General features: G+C 40.7%; 1 protein-coding gene across 3 annotated transcripts in view; it reads left to right on the top strand.

The window, feature by feature from the left end:
- The window catches only part of scube1 (signal peptide, CUB domain, EGF-like 1), a 135,690-nt gene that overhangs the window by 44,243 nt on the left and 64,464 nt on the right, over positions 1–26,983 (top strand). For all 3 annotated transcript variants that reach the window (XM_075471954.1, XM_075471953.1, XM_075471952.1), the window contains exon 4: positions 245–379. In XM_075471954.1, the coding sequence (XP_075328069.1) occupies positions 245–379 (135 nt within the window). The remainder of the gene's footprint in view (positions 1–244; positions 380–26,983) is intronic.

Here is a 26,983-nt window from a genome sequence, read left to right as displayed (position 1 = left end):
TGATACACACATCTGCCGTGCCAGAATCATTAATTAGCCTGTTAGGACAGCTTGTATGTTGTTTGTGTCTCATAATGTGTGTGTCCAAAACATTCCTGACTCTGGTGTCATCCCCTTCATCAGATATTGTCAGGCACATTAGTTCTTACTGACACATACTTGTTGTTATAATACTGTTTCTGTGGCTAACTTTATCTCCCTCACTCTCTTTTATGTCTGTCAATATGTCTCTCCATCGAAACAGATGTGGACGAGTGTCTGGATAACAATGGTGGATGCCAACAAGTGTGTGTCAACACTATGGGAAGCTATGAGTGTCAGTGCACAGACGGCTTCTTCCTTAGTGACAACCAGCATACCTGCATCCACCGCTCTGATGGTAAGACTACAATCATAGAGATATTACTGCGATAGAAGAGAATTGACTTCAGAGCTCTTCAGAGCATTTGTTTCTTTGCTTGTTTAATTCATGCAGTATAGCAAAACAATATTAGTTTGATGGTGATCTCAGCTTTGTCTGTTACAAATAGAGATTTGTCTTGAATACTTGAATCTTTAAATAATACCATAGATCTTGAAATCCAAAAATTCTTTGGAATCTTATCTTCAGAAAATCCATTCAAAAAGTCCGGAACTATTTCTCCATGCAGTCTTGAAAAGAGTGGTGAATATCTTTTGATCTTTAGTTCAGAAGGACTTTCTGAAGTTCTCCTTTTGAACATTTGATATGTTAAGATGATTAGCAAATTACTGCATTCTGAATTTATATACATTTTACACTGTTTCCCAACTTTTTAGGAAATCACTATGTTGTCGGGGAAATATTGGACAATATATAATAGAAACTTTTTCTGGGTATGAGCAAAAACCTGAGCAATCAGGCTTGCTTCACACTTATTTATACTCACCTTTGGTCCCCTTCAGATCCATACTCATTCCAATTATTATTAGAGGCATGTGCACAAGAAATCAACTCAGTAGTCTGGACAGTTACAAAAACTACCTAGTACACAGCTGTCAGCACAGAGATCCAGCCTTTGATGACAACTTTTACGTTACTTGCATCCCAACAAAGCATTGTGCTCTCCGGATGCATAAAGTTTCAAACCTGTCATTCTTCTGTATTGTATCCCTGTCTCTAGTTTCTCAGGCTGCTGTGTTTACGTCATACAGTATGGCAAAAAGATTGGAATACTCAATGAATTTACATGACAGAGCCACTGATCATTTATATAAGAGTTAGCAGCCTCCCTCTCTGTGTTCAGTGTTGACAGGGAAAGCAATGGATGTAGTATCAACAATCGCTTGTTTTCTAAAAACTGAAAGCTACTTAACTTTAGTTAGGAATATTTGATTGGCTCACATTGAATTTGAATTACAGTATTAAAAGATTAATAAAAATAAGATCAAATTAATCGGAATTTCCTTGATTGGACTTCTTTGAGTTGAAATACATAATCTGCCTTTCTGATTATTTTATGTTTATTTACTATTTCACATTTTCTTTTCTGTAAATGCTGCAGTTTTAATTAATAAAGCAATGATACAGTTTATGTTTGGGCTCCTTGGAGTTGGAGCTCAAATATAACAAAGCATCGTAAATTCTTGACTGATTCGTAGGGTTGGTTGTGTTTCTTGAAGTTGCAGATCTTTGTTGAGGATTAAAATGGCTAATGTGGTTATTCATATTAGTACTTTTTTCACAACGTAGAAGCTACATGTTTCTTTCTCTTTGTGATCTGCTGCTGCTTCTTCTCCTACTTGTTTTATAGAAGTTTAACATAATGCAACAATGTATGCAATGTTACTGTTCTTGGTAGGCCAAAATGATTAATTGCGTGCTTTAATTTTGTGTAGACTTCTAATTTTCTATTATGTTTAGTCACAACAAAAAAACAGAATTGCTCACATCTACATTGAGATGCATCTTAGAATTTACACATTTTCACACATCTATAGTATACTAGTTTTCTACCTTTTCTTTAAATTTAGATTTGGCTGAAGAATTTTTGGCATTTAGCATAACAGACAAAACATTCATGTTCTGTCAAACAGAATGCAATGTATACATTTTGATGTCAGTTCTTCTACAATGTTAAATATGTCTTCTGGCGTGCCCCAGGGCTCTGCTTTGGGCCCAATCTCATTTAGCATTTACGTGGATGCACTTGGTAGAAACGTCCCTGATGCTAAATTCCATTTCTATGCTGACGATACGGTCATTTACTGTTGTGGTTACACCCTTGCCGAGGCCCTTGGCTATTTGCAGACTGCTTTTAACCGTGTGGAACGTCAGCTTATAGATTTGAAACTTTTGTTAAATGTTTCTAAAACCAAATTAATGATCTTTTCAAACATCAGGAAGATACCTGAGCCCAGGGGCGCCGATTTATGTTTCTGCTGGTGTGTGCTTACTGTGCTTGCATAACTCGTTGCTATTTTGACACACGCTCGTACACTGTCTCTTTCACAAACACACACAGTCTACACACTGGTGATGCATACGCAAAGTTATTGTCAATGTAACCTAACGGAATAGGCTCCGATGAAGAAAAGGGAAAAACAAAATCCACAATCCAAACGTGCAAACGTGCAAATGTGCAAACCTCACAAAATACTTTGTTAGTCTATCCATGGGTATTTACCTTTCCAGCTAGCTTGAAAAGTCCAACTTTTTTCTGCCAAACATCTGCATTGCTACTATCCTCAGTTGTCGACACTGTAGAGTTCTCACTGGAAGACGGTGTCGGATCGGTGGATATTTTTGGTATTTTTGTGACAAATTTCTCCATTTTGTTGACTAAACCAACCACTATGCTAGTTTAACAGCAAGTTGCCGTCCAGCCTTTTTTATCTGACATCACAACGCAATGTGTTAACTCTTTCGGTGCCATTGACATCTATAGATGTCAATTTAAAAAAAAACGTTCACTGCCAAAGACGTCCATAGACGTCAATTGCGTTTTTTAACGGAGCGGGCTGGGGGACAATCTAGCGGAGTTCGTCACTAAATCTTAGGCTTGTAAACACTAAACAGAGAATATACTGGCAAAATTACCCGCTAGGTGGCAGCAGTGCCACTATGAACAAAAAAAAGAGCTTGTTTTCTCCATTTTTTGGGTCAAACAGCTGTTTTTGGTGAAACCAACCTATGTTCTACTGTCTATTACTAAAAGATTGAAAATGGTAGAAACAAACTTTTTTTCCTGATGAAAGAAGAGAGTCTACTCTTTCTTTTGGTAATTTCGGTGTGTACATAGTCATAAGACACACTTTTCTGTGGGTCTTGGAAAATCAGTCAAAATACTGACAAACACTTGGCAGTATGGGTGGCTCTGAACTGAAAATGGCTGGCAGCCAATGAGTTAATAGGTAGCGGAGTGGTCATTAGCAAATCAATGACAAGTGTAGGCTGCCTGGCACACGTGGGCACTTGGGAATCTCTGTGGGTGCTTCGGATCGGCGCCTATGCCTGAGCCCCCTCCAAGTGTGTTTTCCTTATAAGGGAATGCAATTGATATAGTGCCTTGTTATAAGTACCTTGGGTGTGACCTTCATTAGCTGCACGTCGTCTCTCGCATTGGCACACTTTTATATATAAAGCCATTTTAGGCCTACTCCCCCAATATTTATGTGGCTATATTACAATAACCCAGAGTACTCTGTACGCTCCGACAGCTATCTATTAAATTTCCCCAAAGTTCGCACTGAATTCAGCAAGCTCTCCTTTATGCATTTTGCACCCTCTACTTGTAATTCACTACAGAGCACTCTGAACCTGAAGGAACTAGTTTCTCTTGGAACATTTAAAAACCTAGTGAGTAACTTGGAATCAGCCTCATACAGTTATTGCTCCTGCTTTACCTGAAAATCCTATTATTTAACTTTATTGCTCTGATGGTTGTATTTGTATTTGTTTTTTTTGTTGTTGTTGTTTTACTTGCCTATTGCCTTGTTTGTTTTATCCCTCAAAACTTAATGTTTTAAGTTGCTGTCTTGGCCAGGCTTCCCTTGGGAAAGAGATCATTGTGTCTCAATGGGACTGACCTGGTAAAATAATTGCTAAAAAAATGTTGCTCCTCAGTCTGTAAGATCAGCATCATCGCATTATGAGGACACTATGCAGGGATTATAACATTTTTACACGAAACAATTACGTGCACCCATTTGCTATTTGGTCTCATTTTGAACTGGATCTTTCCCTATTTGAATCCCAGCTCTTTCCTCTTGTCTGAATATCAAAGAATCAAAAGTCATTTATCAAGAGAGTTCCTCTGTCAGACTCTGCATCACAGGAAGATTTGAAGGCAATGACATCAGGCCTCTGGCTTAGTCATTCACCCTTCACACCCACTGTCAAAATGACAAACATTGGCACTGACGTGTTGACATTCATGTTTGGCATCCATTTAATGTTGGCGCTTGGTTTCTTAAAATCCTCTGATTCTGGCATCCCAAACCCAGTATCTCAGTCTCATCTAATGTATGGGTTCAATCAGCGGTGGTGGGGGGCACTGAAGAAAGTGGGCTCCCGACATGAGTAGGGGTTGCGTTCTCTTTCCCAGCACTCACACACACATTCTCTACGCACAATAATCACATGCACGCAGTAGTGAAAGGGAACAGTGTGTCAGACAAGTTCAAAGACAGATGAGAGGACAGCCATTTGTCTTCTCTTCATGGGCACAAAAAGAGGGCACTGGAGGAATGTGGTGAGTGGTGGAGACACAGGGCGAGAAGAGAGGGGTCAGATAAAGGAGGAGGCGATGACAGATTGTGACCTCTTCCCTTATCCTGTTGGTCTTTACTGTGAGTGCTCACAGTGTCAGTCTGGTCAGTGTGAAGGCATGTTAGAAGCCAGTTGCAGAATGTTAGAGGATTCTTTGTACAGATGGTCAGAGAGAGAAGTGAAATAGCTGCAAAAATAGATGTGTGTTTGCTCTCTGGAAACCATGTAAATATGTATGTATGTACTTTCCCTTCTCTCTTTTTCTCTTCTTCCTATCCATTTCTGAGTTTTAACATCGTTCACAAGTAGGAAAACAGTTGTAGGCGACAGCTCTTACATCATACTAACTGCAATATTGTTCATGGTAAATTCTGTTGATTATTTCAAATTTAGAAGCCCTTGTAAACGAATGCTTGAAGTTTAATATTCTATGGCTACAAGTTTTGTAAATCCAATTAAATCATTGCAATTTCTCATCAGCATCAATTTCTCATAGTCTTTCTACATATGTGTCCATATATGCTCCATTTATGTTTTAAATCAGAACAATTAGGCAAGGCAATTTTATTTCTAGAGCACAATTCGTACACAAGGCTATTCAAAGTGCTTTACAGCTACATAAAATCACAAGAAGGCAATAAAATCATTAAAATAAAAATAATTAAAAAAAAATAATAATAATAATTACTGTGAATGCTGTGAAGCTTGTGGAATAATTCTATAGAGTATTTACCATGACAAAGCTTCTCCACTCAGTCTAAGATCCATGATAGAATATTTGCCTGCTGTTCCTCTTCTTCAGGAACAGCAGCAGCACCCCTCAGTCCTGCATTAATCTTCTTCTGCAGTTTATATCCTATTTTTTTAAATTTATCATTTTATTCATTTGTTCATTTATTGATTTGTTTTAAAGATATGTATTAATGCAAGAAGCTTTCCAATGAAATAGGATATTTTTAGTTTTGAGACAGGATACATATGCAAAGATATTACAAAAAAACAATCATTTATAAATTGGTCTTTTGGTAACAAACTGATTTTGAAGGCCGCAGTCCCCAACATTCTGTGCTGGGGACTGTTCTGGAGCCCCTGGGCATGACTGAAAAAAACCCAATGCTGTATAAGTCAGTGAACATACAGAACAACACTGACCATCCTCCTCATAACATTGTGTTGAATCAATGGAGTGTGATCAGTTTAAGGCTTCTTCAGCTATGCTGCAATACAGAAAGATACAGGAGGTCCTTCCTCCCGCCAGTAATAACTGTTCAAAATTAAAGCTTAGAATGATTGCCTGATTGAAAAAAAATATTGCATTAACAATATAATTTCTCTTTATAAAAGATATTGCATTAATAATATAATTTCCCTTTTGGATAAATAAAGTATTATTTAATTTCAGTAAATTTAATTTAATCCATAATACTGTGAAAAAACTTGTGTAGTCTGTTGAAATTTCAGTATGCAAAGGTCAAAACAGGAAACCACTCTTGGATGAATGTGTACTTTAAGTCCTCAGGCTGGGCTGCATAAGAAAGCCTTATGCCACTGTGATCGGTATAGCTAACTGAGCTTGGAAGTACCTTAGGAAAGAATTGTCACAACACAGTCAAGAAATGTAACCTGAAACTGTATTACAGAGGACACCATATAACAAAAAAAAAGAAAAAATCTGACTTTTCTCTGCACAAATGGACAAACAGATAATAAACCTGTTCTTTAGTCACTTTTTAGCTTATTTAAAAAAATAAAATAAAATGCACATCAGCAGAAAATCCATCCATCTTCTATACCCGCTTAATCCAGTTGAGGGTCACAGGTCGGCTGGAGCCTGGCCTCGCTGCCCGTGGCTCAGAGGCGGTATACACCCTGGACAGGTCACCGGGCCACACAGAGACAAACAACCATGCACACTCAGACTTACTCCTAGGGCCAATTTAGAATCACAAATTACCCTAACAAGCATGTTTTTGGATGGTTGGAGGAGACTAGAGTAAATGGAGAGAACCCACGCATGCAAAGGGAATACATACAAACTCTACACAGAAGGGCCCCAGCAGGGATTCAATCCAGTTACCCTCTTCCTGGGAGGTGACAGTGCTAACCGCCACACCACCGTGCAGCCCACAACCAGTATCCTCAGTACCCAAATGAATACAAGGTGTAATTTAAAGGAAGGGTGATATAACACAACGGTATATATGCCTCGCCTCAATTTTTGAGTTGTTGGCATCAAATTCTAGACTTGTTTCCATTTTACAGATGAAAAGCAGTCAGAGTACAATACACTGTGCTGCCTCTGTGCTGTAGAATACCCACACAACCTCAGTCACACAGACTGTGGTGTGTCTGTCAGGTAGTCAGTAATCCAGGAAGTTGTGGATGCATCTGCCTGTACATTAAAGAGCTTCTCACATCGCACTGCAGGCTCAATATTGTTTAATATAACACTCTGGGGGATCTAGAGAACATATCCCACACAGGGACAATTGGCAATTTAGGCAAATGCTCTCGATTAACAGGACAGCAACAGACACAACAGTTAGTGTTGCGTCTGAATGAGCATCCAGGTGTATTTTTGTAACATTTAGTGACGACAATTTGACCGAATTGGACCTGTTCCCACATTCCACTTGAAAAAGAATGATTGATTATTGATTTTAATGAATACCATGTTCTTTCTCATTTAATTTCATGTTCAATACGTGTGTATGGTTGCGTTTCTTTAGTTGCACTGGCACCGACTGATTGATTTTTCGAGACAGTGAAAGTGGTGATATGATAACCACAGTTTTTGTTTCGTTTTTTTATTCAAGACATGAGTTGCGGGAGCGCAGAATTCTAGGTGAACATTTCTTTCGGGAGTCTTTTTCAGACGGTCGGACATTCTTTGAGATGCAGCTAAGCTAAGCTTCAACTTTAGCCTGCCCGGGAGCAGGCTAGTTCAGCGGCACAAGTTACCATGGTTACTCAGCGGGCATTCAAATAAGCCACGTTCGTGGAACGGAACTGTCTCTAAGATTAGCCAGAACTAGCGAGAAAAACCAGGCTTTTCCGCTAAGCCAGCTTCGTGGAATACCCCTCTGGCCAGTTAGGGCCCTCAGCCCTACAGGTGAGCAGGTTATATAGAGCCATCTTGAGTCCTGATTGGTTCCCTCAAGCTGACAAGCCAATCAGGGTAAATTGGCACCAGCCTGCACACTGAGCCTGTGAAGAGACAGGAAGCACAAAGAGGGAGGGGAAGAAAGTCAGGCAGACATGTAACAGGGCTTCATTTGGTTTCCCTTTGTTTAGTAGAGGTATATGTGATAACTTGGTAATTCACTACTACACTGTTGGAATTTAGTTGGAAATGCAGACCTGTTTGATGATGTCTGCAGGGAATTTGACTATTATAAGCCATATTCATCATTAATGCAGTGGAGAGTTTTGTACTTCAGTAAGTTCCTAAATTTATGCTTTGATAGTTAAAAATTCACCATACACACAGCTGTTAAGTGTGTGTTTGCAGTGAATGTGCAAGGTACTGTTTTTTTTTAAAAGGAGAAAAAGAAGGCTACTTTCAGCTTACTGCCCTCGCAAAATTAGGGACAACAATTAGCAACATGTCCTTTAGTTAAAACATCAAATGTTTTATTTTACAAAACCCTAGTTCCTCTTCATTGCTCACTCTTTTGCACTCTGTCTAATTTACTGCAGCAATACAGTGAATGATTAGATAATAATTATAATAATAATAATAACATTCCACACTAAATTGATGTCTCTGAGTCATTGTCTGATTTCAACATGAAAAAAATTCAGGCAAAGAGGGAGTTGGCAATTGGTAAGAACTTTTAAACATCATCTTATGTGTGTATAGAGACAGAGTAAGAGAGAGATACACGTCCTGTGATACTCCAGCATGCAGGGCACTTGCATATCACTGAATGTAGCAATTTATAATTTGATATTATTATTATTATTATTATTATTATTAGTGTTGTTGTTATTCTTTGTTTTGTGTACAAATGCCAAAAAAGGAAGGGGCATTGAAACTTTTCCTTTTCAAACTCCCTGCTTTGTTTTTACTCAGGAGATGGCAAAATGGCAAAAAAAACAAGGACTTTTGTAACATTAAGTTTGAAATCGGTAGCATATTTTCTTTCTTTGGATGTGTTATCATAAACGCAGCAGTAAAACATGACATTATCCCACAGCTTTAATTTTTTTTGGGTACCTAAAGCCTACCCTATGTAGCTTTTGTAAGCAAGCAATATATTTAGCCAAGGCTTTAACATGTAACTATGAAAGAGTAAGTGGATGTGAGGTGCTGTATATGTCAATAACCATAGACATATGCTATATCAGAACAACTGTGTTTTACAACACTGGTGCTCAATATGTGTTTATTTTTGCTGCTTGTGGCTTTGTTGGTGCCTGGTGGAAAAGTTTTGCATGTAGATGTATGCAGCAGCGGTATATCATAAACAGTTTATTTTTTCAATGGCATGCTATTTTATAAATCCTAAATGGTGTAACAAAGTATAGGGCTGTTATTATTTTAAATAATGAAATAGTACACACAAATTATGTATGCAATGTGCTATGTGCAGTGAGAGAGAAAGGCAAAAAGACAAGTGGATTGTGGGAACAGGGAATGGGGGAGGTGTGAGCGCTTGAGGAGAAAATTAGAAAAAATAAACAGAGACAAACATGGTGGATTGGAATAGAGGTGTTTATTTGGAGCTATGCAAGTAGAGGAAACAGGCCGAGGCTAGGGCTGTTGCTCTCACACGCACTAACACGCACACTTTAAGATATATACGCATAGACATTTATGTACACACACAAATTCACGTAATGACACACACGTTCACGTACATGTGTTTTTTGTGATGTAGGAATTCTCAATTTAAACAAACCAAAGCAGGAAATTGGTGGTACTGGGAGCTTTCAAATGACAGGCAAGGGGCACGTGGGAACCCTAAGTGCAGGGAGCTTTGTCTATATCCTGGTGTTAACATGATCTGCAGTACAAAAATCATTAAATGCTAAAAACATATTACCTGTCATACATTTTCACACCGCTATACTTTGTATGTAGCAAACATTTAATAGTTCAATTAATATATATTTGATTCATTCATGAGTTTTTAGCTATGTCACTTCTCTTTGAAACACTCACTAAATATAAACTACTGTAGATTGTGCTACCATGATAATGTATCACAGTAAAGTGATTATGGCTACAAAAATATTGCTACAAAAATTTGTACTTGACAATGAAAAAGAGGCACTTTTTGTATGCTGGTCAGGCTAAAGATACTAGGCTAGATACTAAACTAAGTTTACCTTATTATTTTTGGTACAGACTTTCTATTGTTTCAGAACATCAGAATAATAAAGTGCTCCAGGCACACATTTTGAAAGATGGCGGTCAGTTTATTTTCACTGACTGCCTTCAAAATATCTTAGTAAGTATATTACAAATCAAGAAAGGTTTTTTTTTTTATTTAGCTTGGACCAATAGATTAGGTTCATATTGAAAAAAAGTAATGACGCTAAACATTTGGAAGAGGTCTAATGCCATTCTTGGACTTGCTTGATAATTGTTGTAAACTGTGAGTCAGGTCAGTAGCAAACTGTCCATTCATCGCAGGGTTTTGCTGTTGGATGTATAGAGAAGGCTCTATATCAGTGTCAGAACAAGGTAGGGAATTATCAAATCGAGAAATTAAATTGAATGAAATTGAATAAATGGCAAAGCTAATAGCAGAGATGGGACCAAGTCATACATATGCAAGTCTCAAGTAAGTCTCAAGTCTTAGCTTTCAAGTCTCAAGTAAGTCCCAAGTAATTTTTTTCTCGGGCAAGTCAAGTCAAGTCACCTTATTATTGCAATTTTACCTGCAGAATCTGATCTTCATAAAGTGAAAAGACAAGATTTAAGTAACTGTCAGTAAACATCATTGGCCAATGTGTCCAAACTGTCCGACAGCGTATCATATCAAGCTAACGTTAGCTAACTACCGACTAGGCTAACAGGATAATATTAGCTAATTTGACAAGCACTTACTGGTCAGAATGGATCTTCAAATGACGAACAAAGTTCGAAGATATGCTAGATGCTTAACACTCAAGTCATTCAAGTCATTGTGTCTCAAGTCAAGTCAAGTGCCGAGTCTTTAACTTCCAAGTCCGAGCCAAGTCTCAAGTCTTTTATTTTTTGTCAAGTCAAGTCACAAGTCATCAAAACAGCGACTCGAGTCGACTTGAGTATGCTTGTTGAGTGGTGAAGGCAATAAAACGTTGGGTTCAGTGCAGTTTTTATTGCGAGTAGATGTACGAAGTGCTGTGGGTGCGCGTGTTGCCCTCAGCAGCAGCAGCTCACACCACCGGGGACAGAGGAAGCAGAGAGACCTGCGGTCGGAACTCTGTGTCTCCCTGTTCGCCTGCCTCCTCTCTGGTGAAATCAGCCGGAGCGCATCCCGCCGTGTTCAGCTCCCTGCGGTGCGGACACTCAGGGGGAATCCACCTGGTGGAGAGCGGACACACCTTGGGACGGATGTCCTGAAATCAGCCGATCGTCGGCGGCGATCATCAAGAGCCCCGAGTTGTGTCCACGTCGGGGCTCTTGATGATCGTTCTGCCGGCTGATTTCCACTCTCCACCTGGCGGAGAGTGTGTCCGCTCTCCGTCCACTGAACCTAACGTTTAATATTTCCAAGTGACGTCCCGCGGCACACATCGAAATTTGCCGTGAAGAAGCTGTCCAGGTCTGTCGTTCCAGTTTGCCAAATTTGAGTCAAATGTGGTGATAGTTTATTGGGCCTAATCAGGACTATCCAGGGGCCTAAAATTATTTTAAAATCATAAAAAAATTCGATGGTATACAAGGAATCGATCTGATATTTCAGTTTTGTGCAAAAAAAATCACCTTTCTGTAGGCCTGAATAACAGATGTTGTTGGAGTAGTACTGTTCACTGCTCATCATCATCTCAGTGACTATGGCAGACATCAAATAACCTTATACTCACCTATAGTTGCCTCCGATTCTTTGTCATATACTCACCTTGGTGTTCTCTGCATGAGTGCCATCTGCCGTTCTAAGTTTGAAGCCCCGGGGGTTGATGCCCACATTGTTTTACATATTCTGCTGTCCCCCTTTGAGTTGTATTAAACACCTAAAACTTACTTAGTTGTGTCCTTCTAATTTTTTGGGTCTGAAAAATTATTACAATCCTTACAGCAGTCACAAGTTTCAGAGAGTTGAGGAACAGGCTCAATTTTCAGCCTTGTGGAGCTTCTGTGTTTTGTGATAGCGTGGAGGAGCGATGCCGGACCATTTTAACTGTCTGTGGCATGTTTGTTAGGACATCCAATATCCACAGGCAGCTGTAGTGCTGTATACGTAGGTAGGACATCTTAAATAAGTGTCTGCGGACTAAGGTGGTATTGAATGCTGTAGTTCACAAACAGCAGCCATGCATACACCTCTTGATGTTCCAAGTGATGCAGTACCATGTGTCACATTGTCCTTTGATCTTTTGGTCCTGTATGCATACTTATGGTGGTCCAGGGTGGGTGGCAGAGAAGCCTTGATGTGCTGCAGAACCAGTCTGTCCATGCACTTCATGATTTCATGTCAATGCTTTCCAACTGGTGTCATGGTTGATGTCTTCAGGCAGATAGGGACAGTGCACAGTAGCAGACAAAGGTCAAAGATATTTGTGAATACCCCACCTAACTTTGCAGCACAATCTTTGACGACTTGCACTGGGAAGTCAAACTAGCAAAAGAATCGAATGCTCTGCCTCTACTCCGCTTCTGCCTGGTGCATCACCTGCCATGGACAGTGGGGGTCCAACTTCCCAAAGTGGTCCTTGATCCTTTGTTTATAGATTGCCTTAGCATCCCTGATGCCCTGTTTAGGTTTTCCCTGGCTGCTTTGTCACCAGACCGGAAAACAGAATTTGTACATCCTTTGTTATCCACGGCTTGTTGTTAGAAAACACACAGATTCCTCTTTTTTGTGTCAGTGACATTCCATGCAGTATCGTATGTAGGATAATACAGAGTACAGTTCAGTAAGTGCTGCAGCTCATGTTCCGCTTGTGGATTGAAAATGGATGGATGTTTCTGGACAGAAGATGATGTGCTGATTTTCTCTCTACATTTCCGCTACATGTTTCCTTTTTTTAATTGGATTTTATAACCCATTATGATTCACTGTGTTTTCTGTATTTGTGTGGGGGCATTTCTTTGAAAAAATTCAAGAGTTGAGCTTAATTTAGCTATACAGGTGATAATAATAACAATTAAAACAGACTTAAAAATGAAAACCAAGCTGTCATAAGAAACAGTTTACCTTGGAAAGAACTATTTTCTTTTGGGAGATGTAAACAGACAAGTGTAAACTGATAATATATATTTTGTACAGAGTATAAAATTCGTTGCACACATTTATTGTGTCCACGATAGGTCTATTTTACTTTGGTTGGACTGGGCCATGTGAAAAACATTAATAGCAAATAATGTTTTGTTATTTGCTAATGTGTTTTACATCTATGACAAAGAACACAAAGCAGAGAAATATAGTCCCTAATTACTCACCTGTAATTATATCAAAATCAGTTACTGGTGTTATAAAGTGAGTAATCTGTTTTACCAATGGTGAGTCCAAAAAATGATTGTACTTCACACTTCCGGTGATCAGGTGTTATCTGTGATGAATTCACAGCTGAATTCTTGAGGCCTCTTTCTTGAACATTCTCCATGCAGGACAATATATATATATTTTTTTTCCTTTGAGTCCCAGGAGATCCTTTTCAGACCTTCTACAAATCTACTGGAAAATCAGTTTATACTTCCCCTTTACTGCATTCTGAGATAATTCCCAGCCTCTGTAGATCCTTCATTGCAGCTGATGCACTATTATAGGTAGTGGGCCAACTGTCAAAAAAAATGCTGAGTTTTGCAGGATTTTGTGTCTGCACAGACACTTTGCTTTCAGCTCATTTCTAATAGGAGAATATACCTTCTCTTCTCTTTAGTTGTGGCTGAAATACAGTATTTTCCCATCCCTTGAATTCTTTTATTTATTTATTTACTTTCATTACATGCACAAAGACCAGTTTTTATTGACACAAACAGCTTTTACATGCACTTACCTTTAGAAAGACATTGGTTTATGTTCATTTCGGTACATTATGTAATTCAAGTTTTTTTTTTGATAACACGTTTGATTTAAAGCTTTGCATGTTGGACATTCCAAGAATGTTAACATTCCAGGAAAGCAAACATTTCTAAATCCTTGGGGTAAAAAATAAATAAATAAATTCAAGTGTTCAATTAAATTGTAGATCATTCAAACGACCCTTTCTTGTGATAATTAATGTTTATGCAAATTAAAGAATTGCTAAAACTGTCACGGATAGGTTGCTAGCCGCCTTAAAGTTACTTGGAACCAGGAGCAGACCCTGGAAACAGGGAGGATAAAGGTTTACAGAGTTTATTGTACGGAGGAGGTGATTGTAGACTAAAAGGAGAATCCAGGTAAGGCGGTTCTCTGAGCCAGTAGACTCACCCCTCCCGGATCTATTGAACTCCATGATGAGGGAAGGATCCAGGATGTACTGATGAGGGACCCAGGAGCGCTCCTCCGGACCATATCCCTCCAAGTCCACCAGATACTGTGAGGTGGACCTGCAATGTCCGGCGTATGATGTAAGCTGGTTGGTCATCCATGACCCAGGCGGTGGACGGGGATTGGCCGGAGGGCACAGCGGACTTGAAGACAGAGGTTTGATTACAGAAACGTGAAGAGTGGGATGGATAAGCATGGAGAATGGGAGTTTTAGGCTGATGGCAGAAGGGTTGACGATGGAGTCGATCTCAAAGGGACGGAGACATTTTGGGAACACGGTGCCGATCTGCGAGCAGCAGAGACTCACAGGTCTGGGTCCACACCCATTGGGCACGCTGCAGGTGTTGTACAGAGAGAACCTCCATATCCCTCTCCTTTTTGAGGAACAGGTGTGGTTAGTAGCCCAGTGAGGCTCAAAAGGTGATAACCCCGTGGCGGAGGATGTGAGTGTATTATGTACATACTCAATCCAGGGCAAGTGTAGACTCCAGGATGAAGGATTATTAATGGTGAAACAGCAGAGGGCGGCCTCAAGCTTCTGGTTCAGCCGCTCAGTTTGCCCGTTGGACTGGGGGTGGTAACCAGAGCTTAACAAGACCTCCAGAGCCGTACAAAGGGTTGAGAGACAACTTCAACCTTGAGAGACATACTGAGGACCCCAGTCGGACACCACATCGGAGGGAATACCATGCAGACGAAAAACATGATTAGTCAAGAGGTCTGCGGTTTCAGTAGCTGATGGGAGTTTGGTAAGGGGAATGAAATGAGCTGCCTTAGAAAAGTAGTCAAACACAGTGAGAATGGTGGTTTTACCTCGAGAGGGGGGTAGACCGTAACAAAGTCCAGGTCAATGTGGGAACAGGGACCTCCAAGGGCTGTAGTAAACCAGATGGCGGGCTGGTACCTTTACTCCTGGCACAAGTTGAGCAGGCGGTCACATACTCCCTGGTGTCCTATTCAAGGGACGGCCAAAAATAGCACTGGAGGAGAGTGGTAGCGCGTTGTATTCCAGGGTGACAAGCGAATTTGGCTGTATGGGCCCAGTGGATTATTGCGGGGGAGCAGGCTGCAGTAAAGACAAAGCGGTGTGCTTATCGACTTGCCAGGATAAGCCCACCACCAGGCAGGCCGAGGGGAGAATCCGGGCAGGCTCCATGGATTCCTCTTCGGGGGCGAACTGTATGGATAGGGTGTCTTGCTTAATATTGCGGGTACCTAGGCGATAAGAAATGGAAAAGTTAAACCGTCCAAAAACGGCTTCGCTGGAGTTTAGCCTTTTCGCACTTTGGAGGTACGAGAGGTTCTTGTGGTCAGTCCATATGATAAAAGGCTGTTTAGCGCCTTCTAGCCAATGCCTCCTATCTTGTAGATAATTTAATGACCAGGAGCTCCTGATTACTCACATAATAATTCTGCTCCACAGCAGATGGTCATCGGGAGAACAAGGCACATGGGTGCAGTTTCCCTCAGGGTCGGATCTCTGGGACAGAACTGCGCCCACACCCGAATCAGAAGTATCCACCTCCAGGATGAATTGTTGGTTGGGATTGGCTGAGTAAGTATGGGAGCTGAGGTGAATCTGTCCTTGAGCCACTGGAAAGCCAGGTCTGCTTCAAGAGTTCAGAAAAAAGTGATCTTAACCGGGTAGGATGTCTATGGAGCAGTTGTATGGATGATGAGGCGGTAGTGACAGAGCCCAGAGACCCAAGGTCATGGTATTCTGTGGGGATGAGGGGCAGGTCAACCGGGGAAGAGATAGTGTCAGCTGGAGGGGAGCTGGAAGACTGAAGTGCTGACAGGCAAAACAGACTCCAACTTTCAATACGTCGGTCTGACCAGAGAATATGTGGATTGTGTAAGGCTAGCCAGGGAAAACCAAGGATCATTGTAACACTTGAGACGGGTAACAAAAGAAACTCTATTTTTTCACTATAGTTTCCAGACACTATCAGAATGATAGGAGCGGTTTTGTGAGGGATGGTTGCGAGCATACCTCCATCCAAAGCTGAAACCGTGATGGGTGAAGGTAGGAGTTCTAGGGGAAGATGGAGCGGCAAAGCTAAGGCGGCATCCAGGAGGTTCTGCTCTGCTCCAGAATCCACCAACGCTACTAGTTCTTTAGTTGAGTTGCCAATCTGGATGCTCACAGATAAAGTGCGTTGGTGAGGATTTTCTTTAATAGTACCGCCCACCAGTAATCCTGCCTCTACTGGTGGGCTCTGTCTTTTGGTCGAATGAGGGATCCTGTGGGGTAAGCCTCGCCCAACCCACCTGCATAGGGTCAGAGGATTCCATCGTAGGTGGACACTCCAGCACGGTGGATTCCCTTGGAGGAGGAAAGGTGGGTTGGCTGCGAGATGGCCATCGAGTTGATTGTTGCTGGAGGCTAGAGGTTCTCTCTCTCCTCCACTCGGCCAGCCGGTTGTCAATTCTGATGGTTAAGGAGACCAAGTCCTCAAACGGCAATGGCTCCTCGCTCGCGGCTAACTGGTCCTTCAACTGATCGTTGAGTGCGGTTAAGAGAACTCCCTGGAGAGCGTTATTTGGCCACCCCATTTCAGCAGCCAAGATGCGGAATTAAATTATGAATTTGGCCACCGACTGGCTGCCGTGTTTGTTTAAGAGCCTCCTCACTGCATTAACCTCACGGAGGGGGTGGTCAAAAGTTCTCCTAAACTCTTCCTGAAATGTGGGAAAGGGAAAAGAGTCAATCGATCGTTGCTGGAAAAAGGCTAGAGCCTAATCTAGCTCTCGCCCCTTTAATAAGGCAACGACATAGGAGATCTTAGCTAAGTCGGAGGAGAAGGAATGTGGAGAACGGGTGAAGGCTAAGGAACACTGGAACAGAAAACCTCCGCACTTGCTGACATCTCTGGTGAAATTATCTGAGGTGGGGAAGGAAGAGTCGCGGAAAATAGGCTCGGGTGTAGCAGCCTGGCTAGTGGAATGTGGAGCAGGAGGACTGGCTGGGATCATGCCTGGGGAGGAAACAGACAAGCGTTCAACAATATTCTGCAATAGTTCAAAAACCTGGTAGAGGTGCTGGCTATTGGAACCCTGCTGTTCGTCCAGTGAACACAACGCCTTCTCGTGTTCGCCGAGTAAGACTCCCCGTTGAGTCAAAATAGTCTGGAAAGCGTCTGCTGAGTCCATCATGTGGCCAGATTGTACTATCACAGCTAGGTTGCTAGCCACCTTAAAGTTACTTGAACCCAAGAGCTGACACTGGAAACTGGGAGGAGAAAGGTTTATTGTACGGAGGGGGTGATTGTAGACTGAAAGGAGAATCCAGGTAAGGCGGTTCTCTGAGGGAGGAGAGAGGTAATTAGCAGGAGTCCGGATAATGATATTTCAAAAGTAATGGCTGGTTTTATCCTTACTAGATCCAGGAGGGAATCGGAGTGAGAGGGGAGGGCGCTGGCTGTGGAGCAGTGGCTCTGAGTCGGTGGCAGGGCAAGCAGGCAGGTAAGTGAAGCAGGCAGGCATTAGCACTCCAACAGCGTGTGCCGATCCTGGCATGAAGAAACCAGGGCACAGAGAGAGAACGATTAGAGCAGTTCTATGGGAGACAAAGGCAAGGTAAGAGCTGGAAATAAACTGGCTAAGTATACAGGAGTTGGCCGAATTACCACTTGGGAAGCGAGACAATCAGGTGAAGACTGGTTGCTCCTGCAGCTCCGATAAGGGTGTCTTGATGAAGGCAGATGAGGTGGCAGGAGCAATCCAGACTCTGCCCAAGGCTCTCAGTAAACCTGCTCAACCCTCACCTAAGACTCAGAAATCAAAGCAACAACAACCAAGCGTGATCGTGACAGTACTATACTGGTTGTAGGACTACTCTAAATTACGACCACATTTTCCATATATGCTGTATCTTCTAGGCAACTTGTAGTTTGTCACCTCTAGGGTATTGGTCTGGCTGTGTTTATTTTCCTTTTGCATTTAGCTGAAAGATATATTAATATTCACATGCTAGGCCTCACAGCAATTCACTGATCTTTAGTTGTTTTGTCTCTGCAGGAACAGGGCTGGATGCCTGCTTAGGGCTTTAATTCAGCTGGTTTCTCTCCAAATACACAAAGGCACATAGTGTATAACAGAGCAATAATACTGGTGGTGTTCTAGTTCAGTGTTTTGTTGTAACAGCCGTTATACTCATTGCTCAAAATTAAAGCTGATATTAAAATCTGTTGACTTTGATATGTGTTATGTTTGAGCCAAATGCAGGAAAAGCAAGCATAAGACTGAGAGAACAGGAGGTGTGTGTGTGTGTGTGTGTATGACTTAGTTTGGTGGGGGTTTGGGGTTGGGGGGTTGTTTGACAAAGAGATTGAGAAGGGTTATTAGAAAGGCATGATCCTTATTTAAATGGATTCAATTCAGCCCGTTAAAGAAAAGCTCTCATTGAAATTCATGTCTTAGCACCTATAGCACTGTGGTTTGAGCAGACTAGTTAGAGACAGTCAGTGTCTGACAGATTTTAATTAAAATGGCATTTACAAGGGTAGGAGGGAAGAGTTCAACAAAAGTCCCTTTTCAACAAAAGTTGAAGAGGGATTTTCTTCTCTTTTTCTAACTTTTTGCTCCAATACTCATTAAGATTAACTTTTTTAAATTACAAAATTACCCTAGTTGTGTTTAATTTTTCAATAACCTAAATAATCAGTGTTACTGATTTTCAACAATTCACAACTGGATTGTGAAATTATGGGGATTAGCAAGAGTCAGATTTTACTGAAAACCTCCCAAAGATTAGAAGACAAGGAGATTTTTTAAATAGGAAATAATCATTTCATAGGACACAGAGTCCAGTTTCTTAAACTGAAAACACTGAAAACTATGAGTAGTTATACAAATTTAATTTAAATTAAATTAAATTAAGTTTAATTTATATAGCGCCAAATCACAACAAATGTCACCTTGAGGCACTTAAGATATCGTCCAATTAAAGCCACTTATAATTCAATAAATCAAATTGATAAAAATCCAAAGTATTCATATCGGACCAATTCAAAACAAAGTTAAAGAAACCGAGGGGTTGCACAAATCTTCAATTCAATCCCCCATCCTGTGCATACACAAGGTGACAGTGGAAAGGAAAACTCCCCTTTTAGAGGAAGAAACCTCCAGCAGAACCAGACTCAGGAGGGGCATCTATCTGCCTGAACCGATTGGGCATTGAGAAGACGGGAAACATGGGTCCACAGGCACCACAACACCAGGTCAGACCTTTCTGTAACTAAGTGTAGCCTAGCCTTTGTAGGCAGTTTGCTTAATCAATGCTGAGTGCTGAAAGCAGGAAGGAACCTACTAGCAGAACAAGGCTCAGGGAGGCCAGCCATCTGTCTTGACCAATTTGAAGTGACGGGACATTGGAAGAGAATGGACAGGGGAGTGAGAAAGACAGGCACAACAAACAAACACTGTCCAGTAACAGCAGATTCAGAAAGATTCATCCCTGGGGCCAAAGATATTTGAGGGTGAGAAATGTACAACTCAAACGAAAGACGAACACATTTAGTGACATGTTAGAAGGACACAAGAATGCAAAAAAAACCATAAGAAATTAGAGTGTAAATCGTGAGATACACCAGCAACCTGAGCTTACAAAAGTACACATGAGAGAGGTTCACCTGAGCTAACACTAACTTTATCAAAGAGGAAAGTTTTTAAAGTCTTTAAAGTATCATAAAAGTCAAGATTGGCTATTCCTCCCAAACCCAAAGTTGATATGTACGTTACCCAATCTACTCTATTTCATTGTAGTTATTTCTATTAATTATTTATTTATTTATCCATCTAACTTTTCTTTGCATACATATATTCACCAGTGTCATTTGGTTAGGATTAGAAAATTGAATACAGAATTATATTTAGGAAATAAAATACCTGGTAAGGTTTATGTTAGAAATGGTATACATGGTAAATAGTATAGTGGTAAATACAGCATCACTATATCTGTACCACTTGGGGCCAAGTGCTTTCATTAAAAGTGCTGGGTCATACTGCCAGTCAGCAAGTTGTTTGTAACCCCTCAAAAATCAACTCTCATGATGTTTTTTGTTTGTTTTTGGAGTTACTTTTTAAAATATATTCCACTGGCTAAATTCAATAAGCAGGCCTTTCTTGATTTGTGTTTGGATGATATCATGACACTTCATATAGTCATGGAATATTTATATAGGTGTTTCACATTATTGACATTTTAACTGTCATCAAAAGTTATCATCACATTTGCTCTACAGTTGAATGGAGCTGTGAACTCTCTCTTTGTCCCTGGTGAGGCGATCAGGTTGTGAGACTGGCGTTCCGCATCACCTCATTCCTCATCAGCCTCAGAGGAACTGGGAGGAGAGCAAATGTGAGGCTCTAAATTATTCTACTCAAGTCTCCATCTCTCTCTCTTTCCGTTTCTGTCATCCATCCCCTTTCACATTCCTGTCCTCTTTCTTAACTTCTGCCCTCTCTATCTGTCTCTGTCTTTCACCAAATTGTTTCTTTTTCCTGTCTCTCACTATACTCTGCCAGCCAGACTTATAGGGCTTTGGAGTGCAACACTGCAAGAGTTAGGTTGTAATAACACGGCCATGATATGCTTGGACCTCATCTGGGTTGTAGCTCCTGAGAGAGCAAAAGATGTGTGGAGAGGTAGATAAAGAAATGCAGGAAGTGTGAAAGAGAAAGACAGACAGATGATAATAAAAGAGACAGAGGAGAGACTGTATGAGAGACAGATTCTGTCCAGGGGGCTCTTACTGGGCCATGAAGACAAGGGCCATGAAGATTCTATGTTTTATCTGGACTTGCTGGGGCTCCCCGTGAGGAACTTTTAGTCATCGTAAACTTGTTGACCTCCCCAGTCTAAACAAAGCCGCATACTGAGCAGGAAGGGAAAAAAAAAACTTTTTCCAATGTTTTGATTGCTAACTGCAAGCAAAAGTGGTTAAGACACGACTTTTATGTGAAGGAGAATAAGTGTGTTTGTATCTTCTAAACGGAGGAGACTTTAAATCACTACCAAATATTATAGTACCTCAGAGTTCACAGCAATAAATGTTATCAGGCACGGTTTAAGTCTTGCATATAAGTCTTCAAAGCAGACATTTTGAAATATGCAAGCTAGGAAAACATGGGCGTACTTGATAGTATCAATGATGGCTGTTTACCTTTTAGCTTATAGAGGTTCAGAAAATTCTAAACTGTCCTTTTCCCCGTGCATATGTACCATTCATTCAAGCAGACAGGCAATAATTAAGTTTAAAAAAAATATGCAACCTCTAGTACCTTCACAAGGGTGAAAATGGCTCCCATAATGGTACTGACACATTGTTTTAGCCCTTATCATGATTGTTTTGTGGTTTTGATTTCTAACACCAACCAAGTGATGTTATTGCCAAAAGCCAACCAGAAAGTAAAGGGTAAATCAACTGTATTTATATAAAACTTTCTATAGACTTGTTGACCACTCAAAGTGCTTTTACATGACAAGACACATTTCACCATGCGCTTCCCTTCCCTCATCTTCTTTTCCCTGAATTAAGAATTACATCCACTCTGATGGAAACACTAGTGAGTTGTATTTTCCTTCTGTGGCTTGTGCTTTGGAACTCAACTTCAAACTGAAATTCTATGCTACTGACTAGGTTGCTGGAATTTGAAAGATATGGGTTTTAGTCTGGGAGAGTGTGATGCTTTTTTCAATGCAGTTTGTCCAAGTTTTATTTTCAAATTTGCTTAGCTGTACTATATATTTTGTATCCCTCTGTTGGTTAGATGACTGTGCATGACCTCACTGTTTTAATGAAAACAAGATGCTCTTTCAATTTGCTGATGCACTTCAATATTGGTGTTCTAAAAAGCACAAATTATTTTTTTTTTTATTTTCAGAACTTTTTTCTTCTTAAATATCTCACCTGTCATCAGGTCAGTACAGACTTTAAGCTTGACAGAGCCCCACACATCTAATCTTGCTGAATATATAGCCAGGGACCCATGTAAGTAAATCATGCTGGATAAACAAATATGTCAGTGATGATGTAGGCTTTGCCTCTCTGCCTTGTCACAGACAGACTGAAAAGTGAGGGTTCACACCCTTTGCTCTGTTTGCTGTTTCAGGCTCTGTTGTGCTGATCGACTGATCTGAGACTGTCTTCTCCTTTCACTTTAGTTTATTTGAGTCCCCCCCCCCCCCCCCCCCCCAGGTTAAAATTGATTGTAGAAACATTGCTTTCTTATTAGTTTAAATAGGGCCAAAGCATGTATTGGCCACTGTGCAAAGTTTTTGTATCCTCTGGATTAACTGCTTTGCCAATTTTATCAGTTGACAGGGTTCAAAGTAGGCTTTTCAAAAATGATCATCATATACAAAATTACAATACGTATACATTTTATGTCCACTGAGACATTATATGGATTATATAACGTAAAGAAGGATTTAGCTTCCAGGTTTTGCAATCTGTATACAACCCCATAGATAAATTCCTGCTGACGTCTATCTGTCTGTTTGTCCATCCATCCGTGACTGTGCGTGTGTATAATAAAATCCAGAGTAAACATAGGAATTACTTTTTGTTTTTGTTTTTTTATTCACAATTTTACCGCTTTGATTCTGGACTTGAATGTAAGAGCTGTTGGAAATTGACAGCTAGATTGGCAACAAAGAGCTGAATGTTTTAAAGAGGGCTTGCAAGTGGAGAGTGCACCATAACGAGGTCCTTGAAGTGTTGTTCGGTCAGGTGAAGGGACGTGATTTGCCATGACGACCAGGGAAAGGCTGCATCTACATGCAGGGTGATGAGTCCCCCAGCTCCCCAAACAATGCTTATTGCTTTGTCGTCTCCAGAGACCACAGCACAGAGCCAGCCTTATATAACTGTTTGTTCAGTTTCTTTGAGTCACTAGCTCTGACTCTGCTGCCCCAACAGATGGATGCAATGCAGACTGCCTTCTTCCCCACAGATGTGTCCCTACTGTACCACAGAGTAGTCTGTCCTGTTGCTTCTTGAAAACAGCCTCAGTGTTGCATTTCTACTCAAGTCTGTTGTCCAGGTAGACTCCAAGTATCAGTATTTCTCAACCACCTCCACTTCTTCTCTTAGGATGGAGACAGTTTTGGACATATTCCAGGGTCCTAAAATCCATAGGCATCTCTTCTGTTTTGTTTGTATTCAAGATGAGGTGATTGTTACACACCATGCCACAAAGTGATTGATCAGTTCCCTGTACCAGCCTCTTGTCCATCTATGATATACCCAACAAATTATTTCTCAATATGACAGGACTCTACGTTGTACTGGAAGTCTGATGTGTATACAGTGAAGAGACATTATGGGAGTCAGTTCCCTGTGGTCCTGGTCCTGCTGACCACCCTCTCGGGCACTCTCTTCAGTCTAACAAACTGTGGTCTGTTTTTGAGGTTGTCCTTAATCCAGGCGGTTGTGGAGGCATCTACCTGTATTTTTTGCAACTTTTTTACATAATAGTAAAGGCTGCATTGAATCAAAAGTAGGAGAGAAATTAAAAAATGATCCTGACTGTGCTGCTGGCTTTGTCCAGATGAGTATTTTCTTGCTGAAGATGATGGCATCTTGAACACCAATCTAATTATGATAAGCAAACTAGAGTAGGTCCTCAGACTAGTTATTAGGGCAAATGGTTTGTAGTCACTGAGGGGAGATAGATGAGATTTTTAAGGTACAGGAACATGGCTGAATGTCGGTAAGATTTAAGAGGTGCTGCAAAATCCCACTTAGGTGTTCCTCATAGGCCTTCAGGACACAGGGGCAGATGGCATCTGGACCTCCAGTTCAATCTCTCCAGCTGTTTCTTCACTTGACTGCTGGAAACAGACAGACTGGAGGGTGAGGCAGAGGAGGTCTCAGTGTGTTCTGATTTAGGGAAAGATGTCAGTTAGGCTGTGTAAAGATTCATTACTGAAGTGTAGGGTGACAGTTTGACAGGGAAGCCGTGGGTACAGGTAATTGGGAGGTCTGTGTAGATGGAGGCAGGTGAGGAGCATGCGTATTGAGTTTCTGAGCTGAACCTTTTTGGAAAACAGGTTTAACTTATTGGCTCTGTGCAGACGTACATCAGTCTGATCCCCATTTACCTTAAAGACCATGGTCTTTTTCATCCCTCACCACATATCGCTAATGCTATTCAGCTGGAGCTTACTTTCTTGGTTTTTTATGTACACCTCCTTGCTCCCTGGTATCTTTTTTTCAGCTTTTGTTTTTTACAGTCCTCAATAATTTCATGTTTCCCTCCCTGAAGGCTTTTTTTCCTCATGTACAACAGTTTTTCAGGCCACTGGTGATCCAGGGATTGTTATTTGGGAAGCACATCGTCGTCATTGTGGAAATAATATTATTTAAATATAAATCAATGTAGTCTATCACACAGTTGTGGCATTGATATAATCTCCATGTGGCTCACCAAGTGTATTCCAGTCTGTGGCCTCCCATCCCGTAGATCTTCTTCAGCTTCCAGAGATCACTTTCTTAGAGTCTGTATGGTCAAAGGTTGGTGATGAATAATGGATGCATAGTTGGAAGTGAGGAGAACTAAACTGTGGCCTCATTTGACTAATGTAGAGGAGTTTGACATATTTTTACAACGGCATGGATTAAATCCAACTTTCTATTTTCTCAGGTGGAGCAACTGACAAACTGTTAAAAGGTTGGAAGTGCAGCATCGAGGGATAAATGCTTGAAATCTCCAGAAATGGTCATGAACACTTTAGGATGTTGTGTTTGTAGCCTGGTAACAACTAAGCTGGTGATGCAAGAGCAGTGTTGTATAAAGTACTGAAATCTCACACTGAAGTAAAAGTATAGGTACCCCTCCAAAATATGACTTTGGTAAAAGTCCAAGTCACTGACTGAAATGTTACTTGAGTTAAAGTCTTAAAGTATCCAAAACGTCTTGTACTTAAGTATGAGAATTATTGTAAAAATAGATGTACTTAAGTAATGTAATGAAAAGTATAAGTAAAAAGTAAACAAGGCAAATGCAGTTTGAATGACGTTTTTTATATTTTGGTAAAGTTTGAATGTCAATACACTTAAAATCTACACACAACCAAGTGCAGGCAAAATTTAGACCAGGTTTAGACAGAAAATACAAACTTTGTGAACCTTTAGGTTTTTCTTCTTCAAGTAAGGTCAGTGCTGAAAATGAGGCGTACATTACACCATTAAGAAAAAAATGAAACAAAAGAGCCTGCTACTGTTATTGCCATCATTATAAACAAAATTTAAAGAAAAAAATAGGAGAAAACTGAAGCTTATCTGGCATCTGAAGAGGGAGTCCAGTTTGAAACCCCTTTTGTAAACCTTTCTAAAAAATAAATAAAATAACTCAGTACAGAAAATGTGGCCAACATCACCAAGAAAAAAAGCTGTTACGATTACTGTACTTCACAAGCTATAGGAGGTGCACACACAACCGGTCATTATACAAAAGAAAAAAAGAATTGGGAGGGAACTGCAGCTTATCTGGCATCTGAAGAGGAAGACCTTTTTTGTAAAACTACCTTAAAACCTAAAAAAGGGGAGTTTCTGTAAGACAGAATTTCCACGTCTTTGGGCAGGCATAACATGCATGGGGTCAAAACACTGTTGCGTTTTTCTCTCTCTCTCTCTCTCTCTCTCTCTCTCTCTCTCTCTCTCTCTCTCTCTCTCTCTCTCTCTCTCTCTCTCTCTCTCTCTCTCTCTCTCTCTCTCTCTCTCTCTCTCTCTCTCTCTCTCTCTCTCTCTCTCTCTCTCTCTCTCTCTCTCTCTCTCTCTCTCTCTCTCTTTTGTAACGAGTAACTAAACCGAACAATGAAAATGTATTGGAGTAAAAGTATGCAATTAAGTTCGGAAATATCATCAGTAGATATATAGAGAACTGCTAAAATGACACGGACCTCTGTAAATAATATGTACATAAACTCACTGCTAATGTTCAATGTCCTGGGTACAGATCCTCTCCATTACCGTGACATTTCAAGGAGTTGGTTGTTCAAGGAGAAGTTAGTTTTTTTTAAAACCTTTATTTCTGGCATAAAATATGGTCATATACTCACCGATAACAGTTTGGTGAAAGTCGGCGTCCTTCGGAAGATATTTAGATCAGTCGAGATCCGCGTATATCCATATAATGGAAGAGAACAGGGCATAGACAATACAGCCTCTAAATAAGGCATTATCTGTCTTTATTTCACCAATACTTTAAAGGGGCACTAGGTAGCATTTTCACCTAAAATTATAGCCTTCAGGAGTTTAACAAAGGTTAAACAAGTCAATAGTAAGCGAATGAAGCCTGTCTCGCTCCCAACAGGGGTCTGTATGCTGAAAATCCCATATGTAACTTTGGCAGGAGCGACCCGCTTCTGAAGTGTCGTGATGCGCGAGAAGAGTCGTTTGTGTTTACGGCACTTAGCTAGGTACTGTATGCTAGTTGTAGTTGTAGCTATGTGTTCGCTTGCGTTGAAGAGCCAACACCAAGCGTTTCATATTCTGCCTTTCACAGACTGAATATGAAACGTTCGATGTTGGCACTTCCCATCTTTGTGAAATTTCTCCAAGCGTGATCTTGTTCATCTACCATAGTGATCTGCGTTTTAGATCATGAAGAGACAGGT

This window comes from Odontesthes bonariensis, chromosome 8 (assembly GCF_027942865.1).
Source record: "Odontesthes bonariensis isolate fOdoBon6 chromosome 8, fOdoBon6.hap1, whole genome shotgun sequence".
NCBI classification, from domain to species: domain Eukaryota; kingdom Metazoa; phylum Chordata; class Actinopteri; order Atheriniformes; family Atherinopsidae; genus Odontesthes; species Odontesthes bonariensis.
The sequence above is the reverse complement of the archived record's forward strand: the minus strand, read 5'-3'. Positions and strand labels throughout refer to the sequence as shown.